The sequence below is a fragment of the Crocuta crocuta genome, unplaced genomic scaffold (assembly GCF_008692635.1).
Source record: "Crocuta crocuta isolate KB4526 unplaced genomic scaffold, BGI_CrCroc_1.0 scaffold14, whole genome shotgun sequence".
Classification (NCBI taxonomy): Eukaryota; Metazoa; Chordata; class Mammalia; order Carnivora; family Hyaenidae; genus Crocuta; species Crocuta crocuta.
In genome coordinates this window covers 823,131-836,995 of record NW_027530209.1, presented here as the reverse complement: position 1 = coordinate 836,995, position 13,865 = coordinate 823,131, and the positions used below count along the sequence as shown (strand labels likewise).

The 13,865-nt window shown below is 35.7% G+C and overlaps 1 protein-coding gene across 1 annotated transcript in view; it reads left to right on the top strand.

Annotated features, from left to right (window-relative positions):
- The window catches only part of GLCCI1 (glucocorticoid induced 1), a 151,833-nt gene that overhangs the window by 114,125 nt on the left and 23,843 nt on the right, over window positions 1-13,865 (top strand). Inside the window, exons 6-7 of the mRNA XM_077765404.1 lie at window positions 7,520-7,636; window positions 12,494-12,646. Coding sequence (XP_077621530.1) covers window positions 7,520-7,636; window positions 12,494-12,646 — 270 coding nt within the window. The remainder of the gene's footprint in view (window positions 1-7,519; window positions 7,637-12,493; window positions 12,647-13,865) is intronic.

Genomic DNA, 13,865 nt, shown 5'->3' with positions numbered 1-13,865 from the left:
AGGAAGTTACTTTGCAAAGCAGTTGAGATTATAAACCAATACATAGTGACTGGCAGTTACTTGCATTTGAACACTAACATAAAATTACTTTCAGCCACATTGTAGGTAATAGAAAGAGATTGTACATTAAAGGCTAAAGGACTGGGTCTGACATTTATTAGCTGTATTACATTGGGAAAGGTATTTTTTTTAATGTTTGTTTATTTTTGAGAGAGAGAGAAAGAGTGTGCAGGAGGTGCAGAGAGAGAGATAGAGAGAGAGGGAGACCGAAGGTCCCAAGCAGGCTCTGCAGTGTCAGCACAGAGCCCATGCAGGGGGCTCAGTTCCATGAACTGTGAGATCATGACCTGAGCTAAAATCAAGAATTGATTGCTTAACCAACTCAGCCACTGAGGCGCCCTGGTATTTTGTTTTTGAGACTGTCCTCACCTATAAAACAGATATAATACATTTATGGGATCAAGTGAGTTTGTGAACTAAATTTTTTTTTTAATGTTAGTCTGGTATTAACATGCTTCTGTTAACAAATATGCCTTGTAGGTAGCTGTAAATATAATTCTGTAGTACAAATTATATGTATAGAAGTCCCAAAGCTAGCTGTAACTCGGGTTGAATCGGAGTGTGGGGTCATCTCTGTTCCTGGGTTAGTGGGTTTGTGTGAGTCTGAATGTGGGCAGGGCTTGTCTGTGTGCGCATGCAAGGGTTGATGTACGTGCAGGTGACCTCTCCCTACACTTGTGGTTGTGCTTGCATATATGTGAGCTCTTTATGTATGTATCTGTGTGCATGCATATGCCTGTGTTCATTTCATGGGTCTGAATGAATAGCAATTAGTTCATTAGGGTTTGCCTCTTGACAATTAAAAAAAATAGGAAAATAGCTGATTATTCATATTTATGGAAAGGTTACAAGAAATTCTAGATTTTTATTTTTAGTGTTAGATACTGTTGCATTTTAAATTCCTTTGAACACTGACAAAGGAGTAATATGTAAAATTTGTTTTTGGACCATAGAACGTTTGTTTTGAGACACTTAATCTTTATAAATAACTGAAGTTTGTCACATACTCCTTTTATTTTTTCCCCTATAAAAGGTAATGACAGTTTGAAGCTCATAACTTTCCACACTGTATTTTCAGAAAAATTTTTTGAGTTAATATTTTTAGTAATTGTTTTTGTGTTTTCTCTTAGTTTAGCTGTTGTCAGAATTTTCTAAGATTCTGTTGTCTCCCTGTAAGTTACTAACTTGTTTCTTTAGGCAGTGTAGAGTAGTAGTTAAAAGAGCAGTCTACTTCCTAAGTTCAAGTATTTGTTTCACTTATATGACTTTTAGCAAGCTTTTTAACCTTCTACCTCAGTTTCCTCATCTATAATATTGGACAGTGATAGTACCTATTTCATATGCTTTTATTAAAAATGACATAATTTATATAAAAGCAAGCGGCATAGCACCTTTTTCCTGGTTTTATACTTTTCTTCTCATTGTTTCCCCATCTCTTCCCAAAACCCACCATCCTGCTTCCTTTCCTACTGCTCTCTCGTCCTTTTAAGAGTTCTCATTGCCCTGCCCTATGGTAGAGTAGAATGCATCGTGAGAAATACTCCTCTCCCTTTCAGTGTCTAAGGTGAAGGTACTCAACAAGTCTTTTGAGGCTGAGTTTTGTTTTATTTTGCTTTTAAGTTTTAACAATAGTAGGGGAAACTAACCAGACAAAAATAGCAAATGAATAGGGGTGATGTTACTTAGGTTTCCAAAAATTTGCAATAAAATGTATTCCTACTTCTCAAACTTTTAAGTAGAACCAGTCTCTTATTTGTCTTTATCTAGTTTCACAAATGTTTTAGTCATTTTTTTTTGGTGAGTATTTATGCTAATTCTTTTCTCTACACTTACTATTTCTTCTTTGTGACTCAGGGTCATTATTCCCTAGCTTTTTTAAATTTTGGAGCTCATATGCTTGAAACCCCTTTTATTTTGAAAGAGACTGAGTTTTTTTTCTTTCAGCATTATGAAGCTATAATTGACACATAATGTTGTGAAGGTTTAAAGTATACAGTGTACTGATATGATCTATGGATATATTGCAAAATGATTACCACCAAACGCTTAGTTAACCCGTCCATCACCTTACATAATTATAGTTGTTTTGTGTGTAGTGAGAACTTCTAATATCTGTTCCCCTAGCAACTTTCAGATTTGAACATAATATTGTTAACTGTAGTCACCATTGCTGTACACTAAATCCCAGAACTTGCTCGCCTTGTAACTGGAAGTTTGTACCCTTTGACCACCTTCACCCATTTCCTGTCCCACATTCCATCTTTGGTGACCACCAGTCTGCTCTTTGTTTCTATGAATTTTTTTTTAAGATTCCACATATAAGGGAGATCAAACAGTATTTTTCTTTGGCTGATTTATTTTGCTTAACATAATACCCTCAAGGTCCATTCTTAAGTTTTTTCATAAGGCCACAGCATAGCTAATGAGTATTTAGAAACACAGAATCAGACATATCTATAGTTTAGTTTAAAAAATCCAGTCGAAAAGGGCAGCCTGTGTGGCTCAGTCGGTTAAGCATCGGACCTCTTGATTTCAACTCAGGTCACGATCTCACAGTTGTGAAATCAAGTCCCATATGGGAATCTGACTGGGCGTGGAGGCTGCTTAAGATTCTCTCCCCCCTTCCTCTGCCCCTCTCCACTGTGTGTGTGCATGGCCTCTTAAGAAAACAAACAAAAACAAACAAACAAACCCAGTCAGTAAAATTTACTGTCCTTTTTGTAAATGAAAGTTGGTGGTCATTTCATCATAGTGACTGGGGTAAGTTCATCAAAGTGAGGACCATGACCTTCCATGCCATGTGATGGAATGTGGGCCCAGAGAGGCTGTCTTGGGCAGAACTTCAAAGCTAGGGATGAGGTGGGATGGATGGGGTGGGGGGAGGGAGAGGGAGGGAGAGGGGATTGCACTTTCTTTCTGCCCCTTCCTCACAGACACAACTTTATACCTACTGTCTGCTAGTTCTAATGTCTACTCTCCACTGGCTTTAAATGGGCGTGGGCTCTGAGCATCAAAGGAAAAAGAAGGGAAATTCTTTTTTTTTTTTGTATTTTTATTTTTTTATTTTCATTTCATTTCATTTTATTTTTACAAATAGTTTATTGTCAAGTTGGTTTCCATATAACACCCAGTGCTCATCCCCACAAGTGCCCTCCTCCATGCCCATCCTCCCCCTTTCCCCCCCCATACCCCTCAGTCCTCAGTTTGTTCTCATCATTCAAGGCTCTCTCATGGTTTGCCTCTCTAGCCCTCTCACCCACCATTTCCCCCCTTCTTCTCCCCCATGGTCTTCCGTTAAGTTCCTCCTAATCCTCCTATACGTGCAAACATAATGATATTTGTCCTAAAAGAAGGGAAATTCTAAGCCCAACTGTGGAAGGTGAGAGTGTTTACAGTTGTTACGTAGGTCTGCCCCTCTACTGAATGTGGTTGTAAACAACACAGGAACCGCCTTACTTTGAAGCCAAGGAGAGCTTTACAGCATCTTGATTATATTTTACTTAGTTCTTGACTAAAATTTGTAATCTGAGTATATATATTTAGGAAGATGAGCTCCCTTTTTTTTTTTACCCTAATCTCTACAGAATTGTGAACAAGAGCATAAGTATGTAATATTCAGAGATGACCAGTATTGTATGAAAGCTGTAAAGTTGTACAGTTTAACTGGGTATTACAGGCAGGGTAAGGTTTGTACCCATGAGGGATGTTCTTTGTTTTCAGGGATTTGTGAAGGCTGCTGAGAACAAATTTTTCTCTGGCTGATTTTGATATCTCAAGGCCTTTAAAAATAGAGTGATTTAGGACTGATCAATTTTCAGATTACTTTTGTTTGTTTATTTTTAAAGATTATTTAAAAAATGAAAAAGTACAAATTGCCTTGATTAATCTCTAGGCATTATGGGCTCTTCTATACAAGCTCTTGCCAGTTTTGAAACAGCACTGAAACGTCATTAATATTCAGAAAACACTTAATTTTCTACCTCTGTCCTAATTGACTTGTACAATTTGAAATCCTATTTATTTTTTATCATAGAGAATAATCTATCTTGATCTATAATGATTACCTACTAATTTTGATTCCTTTTCTTATGACAATTAATGTTCTCTAGAAGAAAATTATGTCATTTCAACAGAGAGCAGGGACCTCGAATGTTAACATAGACCATCTTACTTCTCTGTCTTTGCAAGATGATTGTATGAGAGGTCGTAAGCTACAAAGAGCTTTAAAAACTGAAGGAATTTAAAGATCTTAATATAAAAGAAAGGATATAAACTATTTCTTGGTTTAGGTGCTTTATTTCTTCCTTCCATGCTATTTCTCTTCTGTTTGCCATAGGTAAAGATAAGTTTTTCTAGCAACTTACATATACTTTTCCCCTTGAGCATATTAGGCTTTAAAAGCAACTCTCTGTTTTGCTTTTTATTACCACGGTTATTCAAGGAAACCATTGAGCTAATATTCAGGTACATTGTATTTTTGCTTTATGTCCTTGAGGAAATCAATATATTCTGTAGACTTGACTTTTGTATTTACACTTTGCTTAAGTAGGTGACATAAAACTGGACTCACTTCTAGGTGTTGAAGGAGTAACTGTTAATTGATTGATGTCATCTTTTCTACAAAGAAAATAATACCAGTATTATAACTTCCTCCAGATTGCTAATTATACTCCCTTTAAAATGCTCAGGAATATTTTATTGCTGGTCTGGCATATTTGAGGCAGATTATAAACATCTAAAATATATTAGGTTTTTTGAGTTCCATCCAGGTTGGTGTTTAATATAAATTATTTCTGTTTGAAATTTACCTCCTGGCAGTACTTCTGTCTCAGTTTTTGAGATTGTATTTAATTTTGAGGAAATTTATTCTGCCATAATACATTCTTGGGACAGTGGCTTGCAGTGCTGTGTTGGCATGATAGGATCCGCTCTCTGTGAAATACTGGCATGATGAGCTGCACACAGTTAGAGATGGGCCTGCCGGTTGCAGTTCTGTAACTTCAAACATTCTGGAACAAGGGCTCCTAAATGCTGACACATAGAGACTATACAGAATCACAGAAATTAGTCTGGGACGGGCATAGGGATGAATCTGTGTTGGTCAGGATTTTGTGGGTTTGGGCTTTTTTGGTTTTTTGGTCTTTAGTTTTCCCAATGATTCCAAGGGACTTTGTACGGGGGCCGTTGCTCCAGACCAGAAATGGGCACAGGTTTCAATCCAGCAGAACCTTATCACATGTCAGGCACTGTACCATTTGCAAATGTGATCTTGTCTTTTAAAAATCATTTTATTATTTTTTTCATCATGATAAATGTACCCTTTAATTTCCATCCCCTATTTTCCCCATCCCCACCCCCATTTCCTCTCTGGTAACCATCAGTTTTTTCTTTATAGTTAAGAGTCTGCTTCTTGGTTTGTGTCTCTCTTTTTTCCTTTGCTTGTTTTGTTTCTTAAATTCCACTTGAGTGAGATTACATGGTATTTGTCTTTCTTTGACTTATTTCACTCTGCATTATATATTCTGGCTACACCCATTTTGTTGCAAGTGGCCAGATTTCATTACTTTTTATGGTTGAATAATATTCATAATATTCCTGTGTGTGTGTATGTGTGTGTGTGTACACGTACCACACATTTATTCATTCTTCTGTCAAAACTTGGGCTGCTTCCATAGTTTTGCTATTGTAAATAATGCTGCTATAAAAGTAAGGGTGCACATATCCCTTTGACTTAGTGTTTTTGTATTTTTTGGGGGGTAAATACCCAGTAGTTTAATGAATTCCAAGCCATATTGTAATAATGACTTTTCTCTTAAACCTGTGAATGTTACATTCCATTTAGGAGAATACACTCTAAGTTATATTTGTTTTTTAAAAGTTTTCTGACTATAGCCAGTGTCTGCCAACAGATGAATGGATAAACAACATGTAGTCTCTCTGTGTGTATATATATATGTGTGTGTGTGTGTGTATCTCCACTGTAATATTATTCAGCCATGACAAAGATATCCTGCCATTTGTAATATCCTGGATCAACCTTGAAGGCATTATGCTAAGTGAGATAAGTGAGGCAGAGAAAGACAAATATATGATATGACTTGTATGTGGGTTCTAAAAAGTTTGAACTCCTAGGAACAGTAGAATGGTGGTTACCAGGAGCTGGAAGATAGAGGAAATTGGGGTTGGTCAAAAGATACAGACTTCCAGTTATTTTATTTTATTATAAATTTTTTAAATGTTTTTATTTATTTCTGAGAGAGATAGCATGAGCAGGAGAGGGTCAGAGAGAGAGGGAGACACGGAATCTGAAGCAGGCTCCACACTCTGATCTAGCTGTCAGCACAGAGCCTGACGTGGGGCTCAAACCCATGAACCATGCGATCATGACCTGAGCCGAAGTCGGACGCGTAACCGACTGAGCCACCCAGGCACCCCTAGACTTCCAGTTATAAGATGAAGAAGTTCTGGGGATCTAATGTGTAGCATTTTGATAATACTTAATAATATTGTATTGTATATTTAAAAGCTGATAAGAGTAAATCTCAACTGTTTCCACCCAAAAAAAGATGAAGAAATTTTGTGATGGGGTAGACATGTTAACTAATGCTATGGTGGCATCATTTTGCAATATATAAGTGTATCAAATCAATATGTTCTGTACTTTAAACTTACACAATATTGTATGTCAACTATATGTCAGTAGAGCTGGAAAATAAAAGTTGTGTGACTAAAGAGTAATATATAGGAAGATATTGAGTACATGTGCTAATGCTAAATGCTTTGATTTCCCTCACCACAAAAAGATTTAAAGTTTTGAAGTGTTTTAAACCAGGTGCATTTTGTTTATGTAACATGGAAACTTAGAAACTAATGTGGTCTCCATATTAATCTGTGGGCTTTGACTTTAATTAGCACTAGCATGTGAAAGACTAGTTTTTTGCCTTATAAAAAGTGTTTAAAGAGGTAGATATTCTTGGTGTACAAAGGTAAAATCTGAAATCTGGAAATATTTAGTGTGCATGTTTACGAAAACACTATTTCAATTGAGCAAGTGAAGCATTTGTTGCGTACTTTTTGTTGAAGTATAGTTAACATATTAGTTTCTGTTGTACAACATAGTGATTTAAGATTTATATACATTATGAAATGATTCCCACAAAAAGTCTGGTTACTTTCTGTCACCAAACATAATTACTACAATATTAGTGCCTGTATTCCCTGTGCTGCACTTTATATCCCTGTGACTTATTTATTGTATAACTGGAAGTTTGTGCCTCTTATTTTCAGTAGTTTTAATCTTAAACATTTAGAAGAATGAATCTTTGTAGTGAAATATTCTTTCTTATTGAAACCTTTGAGGAAAAAATTCTCAATATCCAAAAATTAAAATAAGAAATACTTAAAAACTGGTATTCACTTTTGTTCTCCTCTGATTTCTCCCCCCATCCCCTCCTCAAAGCAGATTGCCAAACTGAGGCAGCAGCTACAACGTAGTAAACAGAGTAGTCGGCACAGTAAGGAGAAAGAGCGTCAGTCACCTCTTCCTGGCAACCATGTAACCATCAGTCACACTCAGGTAGGCTAATTTCTTGTCCAGATTTGAAGGAGTCCTTTGAAAGGGTTCATTTTAAAGGGAGGATCCATTATTTCAGGATTGCAAAATTAAAAATCTAAGTCCCTAGCTCTACTAAATTATTACTACTTGTTAAATTATTACAGGAAGTTTTATTTTTCCTCCATATATGTAATTTTCTTTTAATAATAGATGTAACAAAGTGTGGTCATCTCCAGGATGATTGATACTGGCCTGGCTAAAACCCTAGCTCATTTACGTGTTAAGTAACTATGGGCATTATCTCATTTAATCTTCCTAATGGTACCTTAAGCCATCTATCTCTCTTTATATATATTTACACATATATTACATAAGAAGAAATTGAGGATTGGAGCTGTGTTGTGGTTCTCCACCTCCCCCCACCCCCTGCCTCCCTAGGAACATGTGCTTCCCATGGAATATAGTTTGGGAGATGCTTTTCTAGACCAAATTCACTTAAAATATTGATGTAAATTTTAGGGGTCCAGTGGGTGGCCCAGTCAGTTGAGCGTCCAACTTTGGCTCAGGTCATGATCTCACGGTTCGGTTTGTGAGTTCAAGCCTATGCTAACAGCTCAGAGCCTGGAGCCTGTTTTGATTCTGTGTCTCCCTCTACCTGCCCCTCCCCCACTTGCACTCTGTGCCTCTCTTTCTCAAGAGTAAATAAACGTTAAAAAATATTGATGCAAATTTTAGTAAATCAAATATAGAAGTATAGAAGAAACCCAAGTAGTAAATCAAAACAAATCTAATCAGAGGTGTTTCACAAACCTAAGGATGATTCAGCATTAAGAAATGTATTAGTTTAGTTCATTGCATATGAAGATCCAAGTAGATGCTGAATAACACTTGATAAAAACTCAGTCATCTATATGTGGTGAAAACTTCTTAACTAAAAATATGAAACTTCCTAATGTGACTAAAAAGCAGATGTAATGAGATCCTAACAGTAAAATATTGGAAGCATTGTTAAAAATAACAATCAAGTAATAGATGTCCACAGTTATTGATATTATTTGCTAGTAGGTTAGAGGCTCTAGACAGAGCAGTAAGACAAAGGGTTATTGTTATTTGCATATAATATATTTAGAAAATCAAAGTCAGTGAACTAAACCGTTAAAACTGACGGGATAGCCACTACTAAGTGTTGGTAAGGATGTGGATCACTTAGCTCAGATACACATTGCTGATGGGAACACCAAATGGTACCACCACTGTGGAAAACAGTTTGGTATTTTCTTAAAAAGTTAAACACACACTGACCATGGAGCCCCCAAATTCCACTCTTTGATATCTAGCCATGAAAATAAAAACATATGTCTACACTAAGACTCTTAACATCAGTGGTCATGGATGCATTATGTTTAAGAGTCAAAAAATGGAAACAAATATTCATCAACTGGTGAATAGATAAAACATTTCATAAAATCCATGCATTACTAGTCAGCAATAGAAAGGAAGAAATTACCAATACTTGTAAGAACATGGTTGATTCTCAAAAATACCTTATTAAGTGAAAGAAGTCAGGAGTAAAAGGCTACATAGTGTATGATTTCATTATATTAAATTCTTGCAAAGGCAAAATTATAGAGACAAAGTATAATTTTTTCCTCTTAATCTGGTAGAAATAGTGTATTCTTCTTTACTCTGTTTATTTTAAGCATGTTTTCTGTAAGAGCCCAATAGATTTATAGAAGACCTGTTGGCTTGCTGACAACAAAAAAGAATTAGGCACGTGTTCCTAATTTACATTGAATTTTTGGCATTGTGATTATGCATGAAAATCATTATCTGCTATACATACTGAAATATTTGTAGGTGAAGTAGGAAGTCTGGAATGTGCTTTAAAATAATCTTAAGAACAGAAGAAAAATAGATGTTTAGATGAAATAAGATTGGCAGATGTTGGTAATTTTGAAGCAGTTGGTAATTTTGGCAGATGTTGGAAAATTTGAAGATGTGCACCTGAAAGTTCATTATGGTATAGTGTTTAATTATGTTCATGATTATAATTTTTATAACAAAAACTGAGAACTTAATGAGATGATTAGATAAAATATAAACATACAAAAATCAGTAGTTCTAAACTAATGAGGGTAAACCACTGTACCCTCTACTGACAGTGCTGCTAACCCCAAATGTGTGGGAGATTTTCCCACACCAACCAATTTGCCAACTCCAAACACTAACTGCATATCCTACAATTCAGATATAACAGTAATTATTCAGGGTTGGCACAGACCCGAGTTTAAGGGCTCTACCCCACAAGACTGACCCCTTCTTAAGATGTCAGTCACAAGTCCCAGGTTGTCATCTACTTCTGACCATCTGGCTATAAAGAAGAAATTCCCAATAACCCTTGTTTAGGTTCAGTAATTTTCTATAATAGCCCATAGAGCTCAGGAAAGCACTTAGGTCTACCACTTTATTTATAAGGTATATAATAAAGGATGCAAATAAACAATTAGATAAGAGGTACACAGGGCTTGTGGATATGTATTCACCAATCTGAAAGTTCTCTGAACCTGGAGTTGAGAGATTTTTATGAAGGCTTTATCACATAGGCATTATCCATTATTAACTCTCTGTCCAGCCCCTCTGACCTCTCCAGAGGATGTGTGGGGCTTAAAGTACCAGGCTTGTAATCATGCCTTGATCTTTCTGTTGACTAGCCCTCATCCTGAACCTACCCAGGAGCCTGTCAAGAGTCACATTATTAGGGGCACCTGGGTGACTCCATCAGCTAATCACCTGACTCTTGATTTTGGCTCCGTCATGATCTCAGTTCATGGGATAGAGCCCCTTGTTGGGCTGTGCACTTACAGCATGAAACCTACCTGGGAATCTCTCTGTCCCTCCTCTCCTTGCACTCTGTCTCTCCCTCTCTCTCAAAATAAGTAAACATTTTAAAAAGTTAAAAAAAAAAAAAAAAGAGTCCCCTCATTAGAGCAGAAGATTCTTGCTTCTATCACCCAGGAAATTCCAAGGGACTTAGGAGCCCTGTGTCTGGTTCCATGGTCAGAAACCAAATATTAGCACAGAATTCTCCTAGCATCCCTGTCACTCAGGAAATTATAAGAGTTGTAGGAAATGTGTGTCAGGAACCAGGGCAGATTCCAAATATGTTTCTTGTTACGTTACAATTACCAATAACGTTATTATATATAAAAATCTATGAAGTGCCAAGAATTAGACTTAGAAATATATAAACTATAAGACTTTATTGAGAATATGAAATAGAAAACTAAGACCTTAATGGGAAATCTCAACACATTCATGCATGGGAAGGGAAGACTCAGTATTTTTCAAATGGCCATTTACCTGAAATTGATGTACAAATTGAGTTCCAATGGAAATTTAAAAGTCATGGTTTTGTTACTTGAAAAGTTGTCTTCAAAAGTTATATGGAAAAGATGCCAATTAATAGAAAAGAAAATTTGAAGAGGCTTTTCCTGTAAGATACCAACATGCACTATAAATATCAGCAATTAAAGTGAAGCTTTGTATAGAGATTATCTGTTAAGAAGGAAATGAAATCAAATATAGGAATCTGTAAGGAAATCAAATATTGAATCATAAAGAAATCTTGGCAGTTTGATTACCGTGTGGCAAAAAAAAAAAAAAATACTGCCTCACACCATACACAAAAATAAATCGTGATAGGTTAAATATTTAAATATGAAAAACCATAAAAGTACTGAAAGAAAGGTATTTGATTTAAAATAAGCAGTAAACGTTATGACCAAGAGTTGCAACTTTAATATGAAAAAATCTCATGCGTCATAACAAAACACATTAGCTGCAGTGGCTCACAGATGGCAGAATCACAGCCCGGAGTATAAGGAAATACTGTTCATATGTTAATCAGTGATTAGCAGTCTACCTCATTATGAATCACAGATGTCAACTTTAATCATTCAGAATAAGATAGAGACCATATATCATTTTTATTTTTACCTTGTTCATCTTTATTTTTCTCATTCCCTATCTGTAGTATAAGTCCCTTGAGCATCAAAAGGCTTGTCCTACTCTTACTCTTAACTATAGAGAACAAACTGATGGTCACCAGAGAGAAGTGGTGGGGGGATGGGTAAAGGGGATTAAGAGTACACGTATCATAATGAGCACCAAGAAGTGTATAGAATTGTTGAAGCACAATATTGTACACCTGAAAGTAATACAACACTGTATGTTACCTATACTGGATTAAAAAAAAAAAAAGTTTGTCTTACACTTTAAGGTACCCTCTATGACAGCTGTGAGAGGTGGTTAATTTTTGAGAACTCCTCCGAGGGACTTTTGAAAAACAACCTTAAGGATGTTAATTGTATTACTGGACTTAACATGATACATTGTTGCCACGTTACTTAATAATCCAGAACATTTTCTTAAATGGTTGAGGAAATGGAAATGAAAAATACTGGAAGGTAATTTTAACAGTGAAGGAAACAAAGCTTTTAAACACACATGGAACTGTCCCATAAAGCCAAATGATACATTTAACTGACATGATTTCAACTATGTTTTCTTTTTTAGTAAAAACAGCAAAGGGAAAAAATTAAACTGTGCAGAAGGTTCTGTCTGCCATCCTACCAAAAAAGTTGTGTACATTATGCTACTAAACCTTTACAGTACATAAAGTTTTATTTTGGCTCTGGACCTACCTTACTTTAGAACCCACATTTCTGTGTGTGTATCTGGATATATAGTATATTTGAAATATTGAGAACACTCTGCTCATTGAGTTTCCATTTTCAGATTTACCATGGTTTTGAGTTCTCAATTTCTCAATTTTTTTTCCACAAATAATTTGACCCCACCTTCTCTTATATTTTGTAGGCTACTGGATCAAGATCAGTCCCTATGCCACTGTCAAATATATCAGTGCCAAAATCGTCAGTTTCACGTGTGCCCTGCAATGTAGAAGGAATAAGTCCTGAATTAGAAAAGGTATTCATTAAAGAAAATAATGGAAAGGAGGAAGTGTCCAAGGTAAGGTTAAATGGGATGTTTGAATCTTTTTTCTTCTTTAGTATTCAGAACTGTCTCAATAGTCCTTTTTTTGGTAACTGCTTTATTAGCTATGATTCACATACCATACAGTTTACCAATGTAATGTGTACAACTCAGTGGGTTTTTTTTTCTTTTTTTTTTAGCATATTCACAGTTGTGCAACCATCACCACAGTCATTTTACAGCATTTTCATCACCCCAGGAAGAAACTCCATGTCCTTTAGTAACCATCCCTCATTTCCTTTCAATGTCCCCAGCGGTAGGCAACCACTAATCTAGTTTCTCTGTCTGCAGATTTGCCTGTTCTAGACATTTCTTGTAAATGGAATCATAACAACATGTGGCCTTTTGTAACTGGTTTTTTTCATTTAGCATAATGTTTTTAAGGTTCACCCAAGTTGTAACATTTACCAGTATTTAATTCCTTTTTATTGCCAAATACCCAATTGTATGAATATTATTCACCTAGTCATCAGTTGATGAACATTGTCTGGTTTCTACTTTTTAGCTATTATGAATAATGTTGCTATGAAATTCATATACAAGATTTCACATGAACGTGTTTTCCCTTCTCCTGTGGAATTGTGGAATTGTTGTGGAATTGCTGGTATGGTAGCTCTTTGTTTAACCTTTTGAGAAACTGCCAGACTGTTGTCCAAAGTGGCTGCGCTTACACTGTTTTACATTCTGCACAACACCATTTACATGTATGAAGGTTCCAATTTCTCCATCTTTACCCATGCTTATAATTCTGTCTTTTTTATTATAGCCATCCTGGTAGATGTGAAATGGCATCTCACCATGGGGTTGCTCTGCATTTTCTGAAGGCTAATGACATTCAAGACATTAAGCATCTTTTCATGTGCTATTGGCCATTTGTATACCTCTTTTGGAAAAATGTCTGTTTAGATCACTTATAATCATAAAACTGGCTTATTTTGCCTTTTACTACTGGGTTATAGAAATTCTTTATAAAGTTTTGTTTTATTTTCTAGATAAAATTTCTTAATAGGTGTACGATTTGAAAATATCTCCCATCCTGTGGGTTGTCTCTTCACTTTTTATTTGCTTGATGATGTCCTTTGAAGGACATTTTCAATTTTGATAAAGTTTGATTTATTGTTTTTCTTTTGTTATTTGTATATTTGGTGTCATATTTAAGAAACCATTACCTCAATCTAAGGTTACAGTAATATTT